This window comes from Microtus oregoni, unplaced genomic scaffold, assembly GCF_018167655.1.
Source record: "Microtus oregoni isolate MIOR12 unplaced genomic scaffold, Mior012 000021F_ref0000039, whole genome shotgun sequence".
NCBI classification, from domain to species: Eukaryota; Metazoa; Chordata; class Mammalia; order Rodentia; family Cricetidae; genus Microtus; species Microtus oregoni.
The window spans coordinates 29,388,378-29,408,335 of record NW_024543080.1 but is presented as its reverse complement, the minus strand read 5'-3'; the positions used below and the strand labels follow the sequence as shown (position 1 = coordinate 29,408,335).

Sequence of the window (19,958 nt, the reverse complement as noted above, 5' to 3'; positions counted from 1 at the left end):
GGTTCTGTTCCTGCATCTTCAACTTCTTGTCCTGGAAAAAAAGGTGTTAAATTGGGTTATTAGAGTCTCTCAACTCCACCAGGCTGTGACTTTTGTAACGCAATATAGATCTTGGATGTAGATGATAGGCAAGAGAAAGCAATTCTAGAAACAGAAACAGGAAATGACCTCGAAGTAAGGCCATGACCCACATATAAACTGACAACATGACCTCTCCATGGTATGGGAAGGTTTTTTTTTAATTGTAGATATGAGAGAGAGAACAGCCAGAGGCATCTTGAGGAGTCCAGAGCAGAGAGAGAAAGAAATAGGCTGAACATAGCCAGCAGACTGAACACAGCCAGTAAATTGGAAATGGCCAGGGCAATCTGTGAGGGAGGGGAGAACAGCTAGGGATAAAGAGAGAAAGCAAAGTGAGAACAGCTGGGTTATAAGAAGGGGTGTAGCTGGGGGGAGGGTGGACCAGGACGCTGGTGTGGGGGCCCTGAGATGTATAGCCAGTACTTGTGGGTAGGAACCGAGGGAGCCTGGAGGCCAGCATGGGCCTTGATGTGTTGAACAGTGCCATGGGTGTATGTGAATTGTGTCCTTTTTGCCGGAGATGAAGGAAATGACTCCTTTTGGCGCACAGAGCTGGCTCCACCAGTTCCTGAGAAACACCGGCTTTTATCGAACTACAGAGATCCTCCTGGGGTCCAGGTCAAGCCTGGTTCTGAATATTTGGACTGTGTTTTGGAGTTTGGGGAATTGGAGTTTCCTTTGGACCTGATGTCCAGGAGCTCCCAGAGACAAAGAGGCAAGAGAACCAGGGAGGGGAACAGGCCTCTGGGTAGGTGGAAAGTGAACTATGGGAAGTGAACTGTGGGTAGGGACCAGCAGGCAATTCGGCTCCTGAGATGAACAAGTGGGCTCTCTTTCCCCACCTTTTTGTGGTGCCCCTGTAATTTGAAGTCCCGGGGCAGATGCTCCAGTGTGCAGAATCAAATATGTTCCCTTCCTTCCTACAGCATCTAGTCTAAAGAGAAAGCCAGATACGAATAACTGCAAAAATAATTGTAAGTAATAGCCACAAAACGGATGGTGTGGAGGAATATATGTACCCAGTAGGGTTCATGATTCTGAGATACCAGAGGAAGCCACCTTTCTGAGAAGCAATTCCCCACAACTGGAAGCAATTCTGTCAGATCCTTGCAGGACACCAGCACAACCACCGGCTCTTTCAAGCCCAGCGGTGTGCCCCACAGGCAGACCAGCTCCATATACCTTCGCACGGTTTTCACTATTTAGTAAAGTAATACTGAGTGTAAGTCAGCGAAATCGCTTTCTGAAAGCCGCCACACCCAATAGAACTAGAAGCTTAATGTATGCCTGTTGGAAGCCAAGCTCCCATCGATTCCCAAGTCATCTGTCAGAACATAATAGGGAATGTGAAGAGAAACAGTAATTTGGCTCTTCGGAAACTGTGGAATATCCATACTTCATCGTGTGGGAAGCCTAAACCCCTGCAGAAAAAAATCTGAGACCCGAGCTGACTCGTCTACTAATTAGGGACACCCAGACAGAGTAAGACAGAATGAGTTCCACTTGTCAAATCTCCAGTCCCTAAATTTTGAAATTACAGTTTTAGTTTGCGACCTAGAAAGGAAGAATAACAAGTTCTTATACAAACCATCCTCTCAATTGTTTGTGGCAGGAGGGAAGGTATGGTGCCCATGAGACGGCTCAGTGGGTAAGGGCGCCTGCTCCCAAGCCTGATGGCCAGAGTTGTTCCCGTTTCTCTCTCTCACACACCTACCATTCTGTGTCTGAGACCCATCTAACAAAAATTAACAGAAGAAAATATACTAATTTATTTAAATAAATCTTATTTGGCCCAACAGTCTTTATAGGAAAATGACAACCCAAAGAATGTGTGTGTGTGTGTGTGTGTAAATGTGTGTGAATGTGTGTGTGTGAATGTGTGTGTAAATGTGTGTGTAAATATGTGTGTATAAATGTGTGTGTAAATGGGTGTGTAAATGGGTGTGTGTGTGTAAATGTGTGTGTGTAAATGTGTGTGTGTGTGTGTGTGTGTGTGAGAGAGAGAGAGAGAGAGAGAATGCATGCATGTACCCATGTGTGTGGTACACAAGCTCATGCATACACACACAGATACCAGAGGTTGACAGCAGATGTTGTCCTCATATCTACCCTATCATCATCATTATTAACAATATTTAGTGTGTGTGTGCATCTGTATACATGCATGCCCCTTTGCATATGTGGAAGTCAGAAGACAATATGAGGAGGTCAGTTTCCTCCTCCCATCGTGTGGGTTCCAGGGATCAAACTTGGTTCTTCAGACTTGGCAGAGAGCAGCCTGCCTGCTGAGCCACATCACCAGCCGTCCACCACGTTTTTGGAGACAGCGTCTCTCACCGAGTCTGGAGCTGGTCGTTTTGGTCAGACAACAACCTCCCGCGTATCCATTCGTCTCCACTGCCCAGTCCTGGGGTTACAGATCTGTAACCAGCGTTTCCATGAGCATTGATGATCAGAATTTGGGTCCTCATGTGTACACAGCACTTTACCCACTGAGCCAACTCAAGACATGGATGTGTTTTAGAGTGTGTTTTGTGGACAGCAGAGAGTGATAGAGAACGTGGCAGTGTGAAAGTCGTGAGCTATAATGACAATTAGTGGAGATGGGACTTAGCAAGGCCTCTTTGCTCCAGTTCTACAACTGCCCTGAGTCTCTGGAGATGAGGATACTGCTGGTAAGGCTTGGGAATGAGAGAACCACCTCTCCCATTGGGTCTTAGATGCTGTCTCTGAGAAGGGTCAGAAAAGGATTCATTTGGCCTGCCTCTCAGGAGATGGGTCAGGGGGGCTCGGGGGGGCCTCCTTGCTTCCTCTGTTCAGAAACACAACTTTAGTCATAGAAATCATATTGGAATACCGCATCTGGGAAATGCTGGCTTACTTTTCACTGTGAAGATCTGACCTCTTATCTATGCATGCTTCGTATTGAAACTGATACCTACACTTAGTCATGATATCCATGGTGGCTGTGGCAGATGTGAGAGCCGAAAGAATCAGAGGAAACATTGGCTATCAAATTTAAATACTCAAGGCATTTCATTTAAGTACCTTTTATTTCAGTATCCTTGAATTTTTTTTTTAAAAAAAATGGTCTTATGCCAAAAGGAGGCAACATTTATAAAGGCAAATAAATGTATGAACAAATACACAGACCCTCTTAAGGAATTTACCAACTAGAAACTGTCCATCTGTGTAGGAGAAAACCATCCTGTGCCTGCAACATGACCCAGCGAGAGGACTTTCATCCTTGGTCGTTCTTGGTTCCTCAAGATGAAGTCCTCAGGCCCACACTGAGTAGAGCAGGTAATGATGGCTGGAAGAGGTCAGCGCCCGCTTGCTCTCCCATGAACTCCATCAGCTTGTTCCTCCTTGGCTCACGGCAACTCTGACGCACTCGTCTCCTTGGTCTCGTGGGTCAGACGCTCTCCAGTTCTCAGCAGCCAGGGTCTCCTCGCTGCCATTCACCTATCGGTACTTCCTCAGTTGGACCCAAACTCCTCAAAGTCTTTGGTCCAGACTGTCCAAGGATAGCCTGAAAGTTTTTAAAATGCAAACGAATATTATTCACCCAAGAGTTTCTTAAGTGCTGTCTAAAATTAGAATTGGTAGAGAACAATTTTGAATCATTCATTTCAAACATCGTATCCTATACTATGAAATACCTTCTTTCCATCACTGACTAGGGGCTCTATCCGCTACTGTGTTACACAATGATGCTCCTACTGTATCCCTACAAGGACAGCATTGGAGTGATGAGAACCTTGCAAGCATAGGACAGAGGAACCCTAGAGATGCCTCTTGCCTCTGCTACCACGGGACTTTGGCATCCTCTCAATGGAAACATGGGAGTGGGTACAGGTCTCTCTGTTTAAACAGCCCACGGTAATGGTAGGACTGCAGTGGAGTGATTTTTCTATTCCATATGTTTATTTAGGGTCTAGCAAAAGCTAGGCATCTTGCCCTCTGACTGGCGGCTCTATCGTCAGCTCTTCCAGACCCTGTCTTATCTTACGTTCGTCACTGGTCGTCACTGGGATTGCGGTTTCTCTACCCTGATTTCCCCACTAACTGCCATGTTACTTTTGCCTGGAGTAAAGTTCTTGACACAAAGTTCCTATTTGAGGCAAATAACCAAAGTGGAGAATATTTATCTGTGAGCTTGAACAGTCCCGGCATGAGGACCGGCGTGGGAGGAAACAGACGTGGGGCTCAGGAAGACTTTCTTGGCACTCTCATTAATCAAACCTAGGAATTTCTAGCCAACGGCAGACCCTGACCACACGAAGTCCTGCCAGACTTCCTTCTTGAACACACACGTATCCACACCGCTAGGTTTGCACTTTGCACATTGGCCGTTTGGACTGGATCTTTAGTTACCTCTCCAGATCAACTCTACCCTTCCTTCTATCCACTTGGTGCCCTGCCAAAAGGCTGCACAAGCCACTTCACCTTGGCTTAGTCTGTCTATCCTTGCTTAGCCTTAGCCAGTGGAGAAGGCTAGCACAGCTGAGCAAAGGAAGGGCAGGGTTCGGCTTGGTTTTTCCTCCCTCTCTCTTCAGGGCAACCAAAGCTATGATATCCTTTGTTTGAGGTCAAGCCCCTTATCAGACAACTCTTCCTAAACAAAACAGACTCTTTCTCTCTCTCTCTCTCTCTCTCTCCCCCCCCCCCAGAGTTTTCACTTTTCACATCCTGTCTTGATAGACTATTAAACTTTGACTTACTCAATTTGAATAAAACACTAGTTTTCTGCTAGAGCCTGGACCAATAGCCTCTCAAGTACTATGAAGTCTTAGGAACAAGACCGGCCATGATGAAGCACAATGGGAGGGTACCTAGAGATGCCGTAGGTGAGCTTTCCCTCCCCCTTTCTGTTACCACCGTATGTGACCTTGTGTCACTGCAGTCACTTAATACACATTTGCTGAATGAATGGAAAGCATCTTGAAGACACCTCTGAGCATATTTTTAAATTAGAATATATTAATCAAGGCACATTCCTCTAGGGTATCAGATGCCAAAGGTAAAGTTTTGTTTCAATGACTGGATAAATGGGCTGGACTAAACAAATCTCACAACCCCTTTAATCATGCTCTGACTGATTTACCGCTCGACTCCAGGACAAGCGATGCCAAGGGATGAGCTGACATTTCAGGGACAGTTGCACAGACCGAGAGATTAGTCTAATAGACCGAGAGATTAGTTTGCTGATCCTTCCTGAATCTTGGAGAAAATGGGCACTTTAGCTCATGTCACCGAATTTCAGTGGGCTGGCTTCACAAGTTTATAACTTCTATGTCCTCCGCCCAGACAGAAATGCTGATGAGGGGCAAGCAGAGTTCCCTGAGGCCATTCATATTTATAATGCACTGGTCAAACCATCAATAAGGCTAGGCATCACTCACTGTGTATATTGATCTTGCTGGAGCACTGCAGAAGTGACTTCGAGTTCTGGTATTGGGGGGAGCATCTCCATGATCCGCACCGAGGGCAGCCTTCCAGTGGACTCTACAGTTTAAGACAAAGAGCCGTGTCAGTCAATAGCAAGACAAAAAGAACTTGTAATATGGATGGATTGGAAGGGAACCCTGCCCTCCTTTTAAAAAGGAGCTGAGCAGTTTCTGTCGCTCATTCAATTCCTTTCAGATGGTTCTAATACTTTAAGCCCACTTCCCTCAAGTTCAGGTATGTACCCTCATTTCCTCCTTCAGCTCCTCACCCCATTTTGATGGAGGAAGGTCACTGGTTAATTATAATAAAGAAACTACTTGGCCTCATAGGTTAAAACATAGGTGGGTGGAGTAAACAGAACAGAATGCTGGGAGGAGGAGGAAGTGAGCTCAGACTCGACAGCTCTGCTCTCTGGAGCAGAAACGCCATGCTCCCCTCTCCCGGGCAGACACGATCAAGCTCCGTCCCAGGATGGAAGTAGACTAGCATCTTCCTGGTAAGCGCACCTCAGTGCTACATACTTTATTAGAAATGGGCTAGTCCAGGTGCGAGAGTTAGCCAAGAAGAGGCTAGATATAATGGGCCAAGCAGTGTTTAAAAGAATACAATTTGTGTGTTGTTATTTCGGGTAAAGCTAGCCGGTGGCAGGAGCTGGGTGGCGGAATGCAACCCGCAGCTCCTACTACACCATTTCCTGAGAATGCAATCTGAAGCTGGCTAAAATCACTATTAAAATTAGCATTTATTCCACAGTTAGTCTTCTAAAGGATAAGATGACCAAACACCCCCAAACAAGAGAGTCAAATGAGATGGGAAACAGTCTCCACCTGGGCCCAGAACTCCCTGCTCCCTGTTGTCTCCTCCTCGCTGAATCCTCGCACTTAAGGCCTGAGCATCCTTTGATTTTATTTCACGGACAATGAGTACCAACTACTTCCAGGGTGCCACTCCCATCAGCCCAGCCCCGCCTCAGAGTTCCTAAAAACCATGATTAGTGTCTAGTATTGAGTGAAGAGGACACTGTTTTACAAATGTAATCAGCATCCCAAACTGCTTGGATTTAAGCTGACAGAAAGGGGGATTATCTCGACTGAGTCCGAGCCTGATTCATAACAAAGCTCTCCAAAGAGAGACCAGGTCTTCTCAGATCAAGATCCCAAGATCAGAAAGATTCTAGAAGCAAACAGTCGTGGAGAACTGTAGGTGACATGAAGGAGCAGTGGCACACAGACAGTAAGAAGCCAGAGTCCTCAGAACCCTCCAGCAAGGAAGTGCCTTCTGCCAGACATGAGCCTGGAAGCAGAGCTCTGGGAGAGACTGCAGCATGGCTGACCTCTTGATTGCAGTTTTGGAAGTCTCAAAGCTGAGTCATGCTCAGATAAGGAGTGACCAGCTTCCAACCCGCAGAAGCAGAAATAACACGACGCATTATGTCGCGCTAAGCAACAAAGTTTGCGGTAATTGATTACACAGTTGAAACGAATATAGTGATCGACAGAGTCTCGGCCTGAATGTCACCAGAGGCGGTAATTAAAAACGCAGGTTCTTGGGCTCTGTCCCCAGATCTATTGGATTTGAATGTCCCTTCCTAGAAGCCTGGGAGTCTGAATGTTCTAGACTTCCAAAGTGACTTGGGTGTGCATGAAAGCTTTTGGAATAAATTTTCTGTGCAAACAATTGCTTAGATGTGCCCCGACAAGATGTCTTTGGCCTTCTGCAATCTGAGATTTGGAGACTGCTCTTTTTAAAGGTCATATCAAAGGAGTCTATTCATAAAATGAAATAATTATCATGCAGAATTAATAAGGGTCATCTGCCTGGAGAGCCAGCTGCACATTGTCTGCTTGTGGATTCAGAGTGTGGATGTTTTATAGCACAATATGACCACACTGTCAGAAGGAAAGCTATTACCTGTCAAAATGATACCTAGTTGGGAATACCCTCCCTCTAGTGGTATGTTATCTTCGGCGTCCCCTAGTATCCAAAGTCATGCAACTCATATGCTAATAGCAAAACTTCTAAAAACTGATTTTAAAAAACATCCAAAGTCAGATAGATGTGTGTCATTTTAATTTCTTCTTCAAAATAGCTAAGACAAGTGAAACGTTTCCTCTCACATTGCCCTGGAAAATAGTTTCCTTCAAACCCTAATAATTCGCCAACTCTAGCTAAGGCAGCACAAGCTATCAGAAATATATTTAAACGTCATAAATGTCTTTTCAAGAATTTGTCAATTCTCTCACTCAAACACTTGATGCTTTTCAGGAACCTCCAAAGGTCTTTAATGTTTTTCAAAGAACCCCAGTGTGGTTTTCAGCCTGACTGAGTCTCAGAAACAATGGATTTCCACAGTAGAAGAAAGGCCTTATCACACTTCCTGTGACAACGTCCAGGTTGCCCTGCAATGCAATGCTTACCCTCCCCCCTCAAAAAAAAAAAAAGAAACAGGTTTCTATCACTTTTCAGAGGTCTTTTACATCTGGGACATCTGGGTCTAACCTCATTTCATCCTTCCCACGTAATACTGTATTCCTTCCGTGTAACCTGCAGGGTGTTCTCACAATGCTTTGTTCCGGGTGAGTTTCTGGTCTGTCTCCCAGTGGAGAACATATCTAAGCCTTCTTCTCTTGGTTGGGAAGCCCGTCTTTCCCATCAAATTTTTCATGTGCTTGCCTCCAAACTACTTATTCAGTTACATTTTACTTTTTATGTATGTGAAAGGAGTGTGGGGGCGGGTGCTGATGTGTATGCACAAGTAAACGTGTGTGCATTTTGAGGCCAGACACGTCATTCCTCCTCAGGTCCTGTGTGCCTCATGTTGATGTTTTATTTTGAAACGGGGTCTCTCACTGGCCTGAGCCTCACCCAAGTAGCCTGACCAGTGAGCCCGAGAGATCAGCCTGTCTCTGTCCCTACAATCAGCTTTTCCTATAGGTCCTGGCTGTTCTTGAATTCAGGTCCTCCTTCTTGCAAATGTTTTGATAACTGGCTTACTTATTTTTTGTGATTATTTATTTGTCTTGGAACGTGTCGGTTAAGCCCAGATCATAAGGCAAAGTCAGGCTTGGAATGGGGATGTACATGGTGGGTATCAAGGGAGGACAGAGGGTCAAGGCAAGGACCATCTGGGCAAAGATGGAGGACTTGTTCAAAGCATATGTTCTGCAGTCTGTTCTTCCAGAGCTGGTATAAATGACTGTCACATAAAGGCATTCAATGAACGCCTATAATAAATCATTCTATTCCAGCTGTGGACTCTTCCGGCAAAGAAAGCCATCCTTTGCATTTTGATCTAGTCTGTAACCAAGCAGATAGCTATAACCTTCTCTGCATTATGAACCCAACTGGCATTTTAAGAGTCATCGATATTATGGGTAAAGCAAGTAAAAATTAAACTTTCATGTTATCTTGCTTAGTTGCAAAACATCTGGCACCAGCCATTCATCTTCTCTTCTGCAGGCAATTGAAACCTGCACAGTCTTTATTATCCCGGCCATGAACATGCTGGGAATTATAACTTTCCATTGCCATTAGTTTTATTTGGGGGTGCTATGAATCAGGCTATCCCCCTACAACCTCTCTCTCTAGCTCTTGGTGATCCAACAGCCTTGTCTGGACTCTGTGGGCAAAGGTACATGCGTGTGTGTGTGTGTGTGTGTGTGTGTGTGTGTGTGTGTGGTGTACAAACCCACACATAAAAAATAAAATCCCCTTTAAAATGCCTTTCTTAAAATGGTCATTGTTTCTCATTGCTCCTTGATACCCTTAGCAATTCTACAAAATTCACTGTCCATGTTTCCAATGAAGGAGAATTATGTTCCTTCTGATTATTCCTGCTCTGTGTGTCCATGTTCATGTTTGTGTTCACCTTTCTCATCCTTAAGACTCGTTTCTTTTCTAACTTTTAAATTTATTTCTGATATTTTTTGATACAGGGTCTTAGTGTGCAGCTCTGGTTGTCCAGGAACTCATTGCAGAGACCAGGCTGGACTCGAACTCACAGACATCATCCTGTCTCTGCCTCCCTCCCGTGTGCTGAGATTGAAGGTGTGTGCCATGACATCAGCTCCCCTTCTCTATACCCACTTCTCCCTAGGGTTGTGCTGCTTCATAAACTCTTATCATGAATGAATGGGATCCCAAGGGCTATGCTACAGTGAAGGATACAGAACAGGTAATGTGACGTCGTCACCCATGTGACGATATTCACTGAATGGATAAGACAGTAAGGAAATCAACACGAAGACAGACAACATGAACCATCCCGTTTCTCGGGGAAGGAGAAGAGCATCAGAGGCACACATGTTCCATGTGGCTCTAATAGTGGCAGTGGCAGGCTCTGAGCAGAATAGGGTCCTGCTGAGTCCTCCTTGCTTGTTTTTTAGAGGATGATGATTTGGGGATGGCCGAGCCTCTCTCCATCCCAGGGTGTGTACTGTGTGGCAACACTACCCTTGTAGGTCATGAACCACAGGGCCATTCCGGAGCGAGTGGCTAGCACTGACGCCAGGCTCAGCTGAATGCTACACACAGGCATTGCTTTTTTTGAATTCCGCTTCTTTTCTTCATGGTACCGCATTTCCGGAGACTCACATGGGCACATTTTCCCTTACCTCTCGCTGCTGCCTGTAATCCATCATGACAAAGAGCAGCCTTAAAGACAGCTCAGGGGAGACATGATTTCCTCTCCACTTCTCACTGGAAAGAGCGACTTAGAATGAAGAAAGGGGTGCTTTCAGGGTAAAGGACGATAAATGAGAAGGGCCTCCCCCTTTTCCTTTAGAAGATGCTAAGCCTCAAAAGGATCCTTGGCCTTAAAAAAAGAACCTCACCCCCCTGGGTCTGCCCTGAACATTCCTACAATATGTCTGGTACTAAAACCAGAGGGTTTTTTAGTGAGAGCCGTTACAGAGAAGGCAGCCCCATGACAGCTTCTTCGGGGCTAGGAAAACCTCAGGCTCATAAATAAAACTTGTGAGGTTCATCTCGTGGCTAGCCAGGCCTTAAAATTTGTGACTCCCGCAATTATCTGAGGTGACAGGGGAACAATTGACTTGTTCTCAGACAAGACTGCTGTGCTCAGAATTATGGCTAGGAAACAGCCAGGCTTCCTTGGGCAATCACAAAACCCAGCAGAGGTGGGCTGAACCATTCCTGGGGTACGGGCAGGTACACTAGACAAGAGAGACGAGCAGCAGAATTGCCATTTTCTTCCTTTAAAAGATGATTTCTCACCCTAAAACAACTCTGGGGGCTTTTATGTCATTAATTAAACGAAATCTTTGTGAACCACACAAAATGTCCATTCACTTGACTCCTAGACAGCTAATGTTAAGAATTGTCCAGCTGATGCTTACTACTAACCCTGGCTTAATAATTTTCCGTTACCAGATTATGTAGATTGATATCTTGAGCTGCATCCAAGCTAATTTGTTCCCAGGCTAAGGGTCTATCTGACTGCCTGTTTCAGTAGTTAACAGAAGCCTTGGGCACAGGGTCCCCTGTAAAGTGCTGGGCGGGCCTCTAGGTGGCTGCCATTGTCCTGCAGTGGAAGCAGGAAGTTATCCAGTTTCCTCTCATGTTTGGAAAGGGTTTGCACACCAGATATGAAGCTTCCTTTTGTGCAAGCTTCTCAACTAGTGCAAGCGGCTGCTCACCCGCTGGAAACAAAGAATATAAACAATATCAAAAAGACGTCAAAAACATCCTCTGTCGCCAGGCAAATGAGCATAATCCTACGGGGCAGGGTGGGGGACAGAGACAGAGCTATAAGCTTGAGGCCAGCCTGGGCTACATAGTAAGCCCTTGTCTCACAGAGAAAGAGAGAGAATAGCCAGGAACTGTCACACAGACTGCAAGAGATTAAAATGAAATCTAAACGCAAGCCAGGCCTCGTGACACAGGGTCACAAATCTAAGTCAATTCAAGGCCAGCCTGGGCAATTTAGTGGGCTCCTACCTCAAAATTAAAAAGGTGGGGAGGCTGGGGGAACATAGCTCAGCGATGTAGATAGAGTGTTTGCCTAGCATGCCCAAGGCCCTACCTAGGTGGAATTTCCAGTTTTTTAAAAATCCTTTCTCTTTGGTGAAGGAAAAGGAGGACCTTTACCCTGTCCACGTCATCGGCTTTCGTTTTAATGTGGTTTGACAGCAGGCCGCGCAATTAAAAAGATGAAGTTGGAACCGGCATCTGTGTTCACAGCCCTCTTAGCTGCTCTAATTAGGATCCCCTTCCTCCCTCCCCCTTCTCGGGCGAGGACAGGGCCTTTTTAATTGAGGCTATTAGAAGTTCTCTTTACACAACGACGCCCCGTGAAGTGAAGGCTCCAGCAGAAGCTCTGCCCACTGTACAATTACCTCTCGCAACTCTGAGAAATAATAGTATCTTGTCTCGTTTAAAAATAAATCCCCGGCTCGTTCCCCATGGCGTTCTCTCCCTTGCCTGCTTACGCGAGCTTCTTCTTGCCAATTAGGCAAACTTTCCGTTATTTAAGGAGATGGCTTTGATCATAATTGTCCCCTGATAATGAGATGTACGGAGCTGGATTACAGTCGCCCACAGTTCCTTTATTCTAAACTCAAGGCTACTTAAAATGAACTCGGGTCTGGAGTTTGCGGTGTGCGGAGAGGGTGCCGCCTTGGCATTTCCCGTCCTGCGCTGTTTGAAACTGCAGAACTCACCTGGAATAGCCGTCATATTCAAGACGCTCAGCTTCGCAGAGTCACTTCCTCTTAAGAGAACGGTTGCAGATTTGGGTTTACGACCTATTCCAAGAAAAGAAATTAAAGATTTAGATACCAAATGAGCACATTCTGTCACATGTGGTGGTGGTTTAGGCCTCTAATTGCAGCGCTTGGCGAATGAGGCAGGAGGATCCTGAGTCTGAAGGCCACCTGGACTACATAGTGGCCCCTGTGTCACTCCCTTTCAAAGTCACATTGCCACTGTGCTCCCTGTGATAGCTTAGATTGTCAAGGAGACAGGATTGGCCACAAGGGAATCTGGAGCAACACGGCAGCCGGAATTTTTATCGTCCTTTCACTAACCAACACAGGCGCATGTGGGCACAAGCCTTTAACCCCGGGCACCCCAACAGCAGAGCAGATATATCTATGTGAGTTCGAGGCCAGCCTTGTCTACACAGTGAGTTCTACGACAGCCAGAGCCACATAGTCAATTCCTATCTCCAAACAAACAAACAACAAACAAAAACCCACACACCAATAACAACAAAACCAGTCTCTTTCTAAAAGTAATGGTTTCTCCACTATCATACATACTGTTATGTCTATCTATTCTTGAAAAGGCACCAGCCAGTATTTACAAAATGCTATTTTTGTCTATATGGATATGATACGCAGAATATTTAAGAAGTATTGCAGATTAGTTATGTCTAGTAAGTAGCATGAGTATTGTGATATTTTTCATTGCTTTATATATTTAGACTTGCAAGGAAAACACTTAGAAAGCCATTGAATTTGTATTCTGGATAGACGTTTGAAAGAATTTAACGTACTTCCCACTGTGGCCTGTGTCTTTCTAGGCATTTTCCTACCTCGTATCTTTCTTAGTCTGTATTCATACATGAAAAATGGTTCAAGAAATGTAGAACTTTGAATTATTTTCAACTACCACACATTTCAATGCCTAGAAGATGCCAAGTTTTACTCTGACATTTTATTAATTGTGTAGATTTTTACAAAACTGCTAACTTACCTGAGTTTGGGAGTTCCCCCGCTTTTTCTGCAAAAAGCAAAAATAATAGTACTGTTTCCATACTGCTGTGGTTTTACCCGGTGGCCACGACAAATACCAGGACAAAAAGGGGAAAGGTCTTATTTGTCTTCTACTTCTGGGTCACAGTCTAGCACTGATGGGAGTCAAGGCAGTCCTGCTAACTCTGCTGCATGGTGCCACCTCCCACCAGGGAACTCAGCTCATGGCCAGGAAGTAGAGCAGGAATGGGGAGGCTGCCGCCTGTTAGCTGGCTTGCAGTCTGGCATGTACTCAGCTAGCTTTCTTATCCAGTTCAGGACTGCCTGCTTAGGGATGGTGCCCGCATCGGTAAGGAATCAGGACAACCCCACCACCACACAGACACGACCAAAGGCCAAGCTGATCTGGGCAATGCATCCCTTGAGACTCCCTGCTGATGTTATTCTAGGCTGTGTCAAGGTGACAGTTAAGGCCATCCAGGACACACGCTTTGATCACCCAGTGGAAACTGTTGTTCTACAAAGACTCAACATGGTCATGTCATTAACCATGACGCGGCAGACCTTTATTACTAAGGGATCAGAGATGAGACTCGTTCTGCAACGACTCTCAAAAAAATCCCTGCCACAGAGAATTAACTCAAAGAATCAACGGCACCCTTGCTGCAGGTGAACATTATTTATTAAACAACCTTGCCTGTCAAAGAACATAAGAAGCGAACGCACCCAGCCATACTACAAGCCTTCATTGGGAAACCAAGTGGTGGCACACACCTTTCTTTAATCCCAGCACTTGGGAGGCAGAGACAGGTGGATCTCTGTGAGTTTGACAACAGCCTGGTCTGCAGAGCGAGTTCCAAGACAGTCAAGGCTATTACACGGAGAACTCCATTGCAAAACAAAACAGAGAAACCAGAATGAGAGAAAGAGAGAGAGAACTGGCTGTGCCCTGACGATATTCAACTCCTTGGGTGATCTCTTTATTTCAGCCTCTACCCCAGCTCCATGTGGCAGAGGCAAGTACCGGGTAGGACAGTTGAGGAAAACCGTGTTTAGCAATGGTAACTCACTCAAAGCTATAGGAGGTAATACAAGGGTCTGATGTCTTCAGAGTCTGCTATCATGGCGATGCTTTTATACAGTCTTTAAGAGATCAACTGATTACCGAAGAACTGTCAATCAAGTCTGATATGTAGCCAGGGTATGCACATGCAGTGTTACAATCCACCCTGCTAGATGAGTGCCCAGGTCATGCTAATTACCAAAGCTGTTTAACACTGCTCCCACTGTTCTGACTTAAGAAGCCCTTCTAGTTCCGTCCCACCCAAACTCCATCAACACCCCCTACACTTATTAAAGATTTTTACTCTCATATGGTCACCTAGAGACCCCTCTGCTCTGGGTCTCTAGCTCTGCAAGTGTCTGCCCTCACTTCCACTAAGCCCTCCCAGCCACCATCGGGGACAGCTCCTCTTTTTCACCCTGCCTTTCTTCCTGACTGTTTGCCTGTCCGTGTAGGAGAATGGCCCCTGAATGCTGGTGCTGCTGTCTTTCCTTTAGATTCTCCAGAACCAGCATTTACACAGAGGAGGAACACAGTAAGTGGCCAACCGAGCTAAAACGAAAATCTGGGGCGGACAGGTGTGTGTGCGTGTTTCCCCGGGGAAAGCCATATGGCCGGGGGCTATTTTCCCGGTACTTACTCTGCCACCTCCGCACTCTCCTGTGGTCCTCAAGGATTTTGTGGATAATGAGGATGATGCCGACCATAAAAACTAATAACACTAAAATGTACCAAGTGATCTTCATGGGACAAGTGACAGCTGTAAAAATTAAAAAGAAAAGAATTTAGGCACTCTAAAAATCAGTAAAGGTGGCAGGCGTAGGTACTCGCCAACCCTCTGAGGTCTGCCCCGAAAACTCACACAGAGGAAGGACAGAACCAACTCCTGCGAGTTGTCCTTTAGCCTGGACTCATGTGTCATGGCAGACATGCACACACAAATAAATATATATAAAATAAAAAAATTCGACACAATGAGACAGAGCATGAGATAAGAGGCCAAGTGGAGGTGTATGCCTTTGGCAGAAAAGCTATTTGCTGCCTTAACTTAACAGGGATCCTTGCTCTCCTGAACACTTTTCCAATATATTAAATGAAGCTACTAAATGAGGAAATTGGCCAAGTGGCTCCCAGGGATCCATTTAATTCAAAATCCTGGCATTTAATTTCACTTCCAGGTGATGCCAATATCAATTTCCTCGTTGTACATCAAGAGTGCCACAAAGCAGCCTTATATCAGGGTTGTGTGCGATTAATCATCTTGGTCGTGGGCCATGCAGCCCCAAATAAGCCCTCAAATTAGCAAAGGCACAGCAAGAGCGAGGGGCATGGGGCAGCGACGGAAGGCAGAGGCCGAGGACTGAGTGACTAGACCCTGTTTCTGCCAGTGTTACAGCGTGGATGGAAAACGTCCCCAGAGACTCCTGTGACTGAACACTTGGCGCCCAGTTAACTGTATCATTTGAGGAGGCTACACCGTATATGACAGGCATAATTTAAAACTATTAACCACCTTTAAAATGATTAAGCTTTAGTGAAGAATCCTAAAGTGATGGAGAAAGCTTTCATCTTTTTAGAGTACCCAAATGTCTAGCAAACAGTTCTGTCATAACACCTGCAGCTCCGGGGGGGCTGTGTGATTCTTTTCTCTGGTTTTATGTTCGTCTGACTCCTGGCCCCCATCCGGGCATGGTGCCGGGCATGGTGCCGGGCATGGTGCCGGGCATGGTGGTTGACATACAGAAGGTACTCACTAAATGAATATAGTATAAAATGTTTTCTAAGAATACATTTTATGGCTGAGGTGGGGGTACACTGCTTAGCAGAAAATATTAACTGTGGGGTTCGGAACAGGATGCAAGGAACTTAATCAGCCTCGAAAAGAATTTAAATGTCTGAGATTCTTTCTCCTCAGAATCAGCCAGTCACACACACACACACACACACACACACGCACACGCACACGCACACGCGCCAGAGCCTAATCTTTAAGAAAACTCCCCCTCTGAGTATTGAGGACTGGTGACTTTCCATCAAGCGCAGATACCAGACAGGCTGCAGTTACCCTAGGGCAGAGGACCTTGGGTAGCCCTCAAATCACAAACCCAGACATACCACCTCTGTCTCAGGTTATGGCTGAGTCCCATAAAACACATCTTAAAATCAAGTAAACAGATAAAAAAGGATTAATATTTTGGGGCAGTATTATTTCCATAATGAAATTTTCAGCTATTTGACTTCTGGTGAATTTCACAGCCCCTTCTTAATTTTATGTATGGGTACCCGACTTCTCTATTTCTCCCTCATTTCCCTTCAAACTTACATTTCACATCTATTGCGAGGCGCAAGGAAACATGAGTACAGTTACTCATGTTTTCCATAATTCCACAAGTGTGGTTTAGAGAATCTCCCCTGGGTGGTTTCCCAGGGTGGGCTTCAGGGGTACAGGTAGCGTTATATTCTTTCATAGGGTCAACTAGAAGAGCGACGGTGACATTATAGTGCTGGCAGGGTGAGTAAAAGTCGTTTGCCTTCACTTCCAGTGATCCTGTCGTGATGAGACCTAGAAAGAGATGAAGGAAGGGTATTTTCAGAGTGGTAGTATTTAGCCAGAAGACGCAATTCAGAGCTGAGTCTCACTGGGTGTGCCGGTGCACACCTGTAACCCGCAGGATGCTGAGGCAAGACTTACAGGTTGGAGGAACATGAATGTCATGTAGTCAATACCAAGTCTCACAGAGGTACACAGCAAGACCCTGTCTCGAAAAAAGAAAATATAACCAAACAAACAAAGTCTTAAATCTCTTTTCTTTAAAACAAAATAGAAAACAAAGTTTTGTACACTACAATTAATTATCAAGGTGATTTTAAAAAAAAAGTTATGAAAATGATAGAAGTAAGATTAAAATAGGATTGGAACCTCTCAGAGAACACACAGATATTTCCATGAATATCTGTTCCTGATCTGGGACAGGTCAAATTGTTCAAAAGGTTCACAGTGTTTTCCACTCCACATAGCCCATGCTTTCTACAGATGTGACAAAGTACTATAAACTGGGTGACCTAATGAACAGAATTTTTTCTCATACTTCTTTTTCTTTTTAAAATTTTAATGTGCATGGACATTTTTAACCTTTGTGTGTGCACATGTGTGTACCATGTGCAACCTGGTACCCATGGGAACCAGATGAAGGCATTGGATCCCCTGGGTCTGGAGTTACAATTGGTTGTGAGCAGCCATGTGGGTGCTGGGAATTGAGCCCAGGTTTTCTGGAAGAGCAGTCGGTGCTCTCAACTGCTGAGCCAGCTTTCCAGACCATCTCTAGCCCATAGACCTAAGGCTGGAAGGACTGTGGAGAAGACTGCACTTGTTCCTCTCTTCTGGAGGTTGGCAGTAATCGCTGGCTTTCATTGATTCGCGGAAGCGCAACCTTGGTCTCTTTCTTCATTCACACATGGCATTTTTTCCGAATGGGTCTGTTTCTCTGTGTCCACATATCTGCATGGTGTGTGCACAGGTAAACTGGCGTGTGTGTCCCTGAGTGCATGTATGCATGTCCATGTGGAGGGAGAAGCGAACCATGTGATTCTGCAGAAACCGTGTGTTGTTAAGATGTGGTCTCTCATTGGAACCTGGGGCTTGCTGATTGGCTAAACCGGATGGTCATTAAACCCCAGGGATCCTTCTGTCTCTACCTCCCCATTGCAGGGATTACAGGGATGTGGTTCTGAGTATCTAACTCGGGTCTTCACGCTTGCCTGGCGAGCACTTTAAAGAATCACACTTCTCCTTTGTCTAAGGATGTCAGTCATCCTGGACTAGGTCCCAGGATGATGATCTCATCTTAAAACCGTATCTAGGATGATCTTATTCCACGTAACGTCACAGTCTTATGTGTTGATGATTAAGACTTCACTGCATTAAAATTTGAGAGGACACAATTCAGTTACCCCAAAACCTTACCAACCTCCCACAAATAGGGGGAGATAACTCCCTCCCCATAGAGTCTTAGAGAGTTACGTAGGTGGCTGAGCCGTGGGGATGTAAATGAAGCACATTGTCTTCTATATCAAAGGTTTAGCCAAACCCTGTCTTTAAAGAACTTCATAAAGACACCACCCACCCAGCAGAAACCCCTCCCTAGTCAGCGGTCTTCCAAGATCAAAGTAAGTACTCAGAGTTCCATCCTGTTCTCAGTCTTTCAGAAGTAGTACTTACGTTAGCCAGAAGCATAAGAATGTGAGGCTGAGTTTTGGCCACTCAGAGTGAGGCGCAGGATCCCTTGGAGCTAGAAATAAAAATCCAGTGGGACCTTGCAGGACTTGCTTGCTTGGTTAAGGCTGGCTGCGCCCCCTTCTGCTGAAGCAAGCCTCTCTGTCTTTCTGCAATACTTTGGATTGTGAGCTCATTTTCTCAAGACCCCAGACCCAATCCTAATATAGTCAAATGCAGAAAAATGACATTACATGATCAGACAGGAAACGGTGGTGTAATTCCACTTTGTCCTTTGGGACACTAAGTCTGGAGTCGCCAAGAAAAGGTCCAATGTATGGCTTGCTGCAAGGAAGTCCTCGGTGAATATGAATGGAAAGGCAATATAAGAGAACCCATCAGCAGAGTGAGAAGGCACCCCCAGAATGGGAGAAAATGTTCACAGACTATAACTGAGAAAAGTTAACGTCCAGGATATGTAAGGAATTCCTGTCAAAGAAGGAGGAACAGAGAGAAGAAGAGACAACAGGTTTTAAAATGGGCAGATGCCAGGTTAGGGGTAGCGCCTGCTGTCTCAGCTACGTGGGAGGCTGAGGCAGGAGGACCACTGGAGTTCAAACCCATCTTGAATAAGAAAACCGTGTCTCAAAACAAACCTGCGCTAAGAACTGGAACAGATATTTACATCTGTTCAAAGACCTGCATCCATAAAAGAGCTACAGAGGATCAATGGTCATATGGTAACACACTCAACATCATTCATTACCACAGAAATGCAAGTGTTGAAAAGTATGGGGAATTTGGAGTCCTTGTACTGATAGTGGGTAAAACGATCCATTCAGTTTGGGGAATAATAAGTTCCTCCAAAAATGAACAATCTAAACACCATTTGACTCTAACAAGTGCACTTTCTGACACGTATCCAAAAAAGGGACCTCAAAGACATATTTGTGTTCCCTCAGTCACAATGACTGAAAGGGAAGCCACCTGAATGCCCACTGAGGCAAATGCATAAAGAAAAAGTGGGGGCTGGAGAGATGGCTCAGCAGTCAAGAGCACTGGCTGCTCTTCCCGAGGACCCAGGTTCAGTTCCCAGCACCCACATGGCAGCTCACAACTGTCTGTAACTCCAGTCCCAGGGGATCCAGTGCTCTTTTGCAGCTTCTGTAAGTACTGATGCCTGGGGTGCACAGATAAAAGCAAAACATTTACACATACAAAAAATAAATAAAAATAAAAATAAATTTTAAGCAAAAGATCTTCACTCTTTCTAGGTGACCATGGGAAGAGAGAGGACCTCAGCTGCCCCCAGCTGCCCTGGTTCTTCTGGTTGCTGCACCCACCCACTAACTGCAGTAGTATGAAACACCTCAAGCCAGAAAAGTTCACCTGCACCCATTCCATCCAGAGCAGGTTGAGGAAGGGAGGGAGGGGG

General features: G+C 45.4%; 1 protein-coding gene across 2 annotated transcripts in view; it reads right to left on the bottom strand.

Moving 5' to 3' along the window:
• Positions 1-3,245: 3,245 nt before the first annotated feature.
• Tmem156 (transmembrane protein 156) overlaps positions 3,246-19,958 on the bottom strand; it is a 30,411-nt gene continuing 13,698 nt past the window's right edge. The window contains exons 2-7 of one of the 2 annotated variants that reach the window (XM_041671620.1): positions 16,634-16,873; positions 14,951-15,070; positions 13,249-13,275; positions 12,213-12,296; positions 5,487-5,589; positions 3,246-3,613 (exon numbers count right to left, since the gene is read on the bottom strand). In XM_041671620.1, the coding sequence (XP_041527554.1) occupies positions 3,580-3,613; positions 5,487-5,589; positions 12,213-12,296; positions 13,249-13,275; positions 14,951-15,070; positions 16,634-16,873 (608 nt within the window). In that variant the 3' untranslated portion in view covers positions 3,246-3,579. The remainder of the gene's footprint in view (positions 3,614-5,486; positions 5,590-12,212; positions 12,297-13,248; positions 13,276-14,950; positions 15,071-16,633; positions 16,874-19,958) is intronic. The other variant, XM_041671619.1, reaches the window with a different exon arrangement.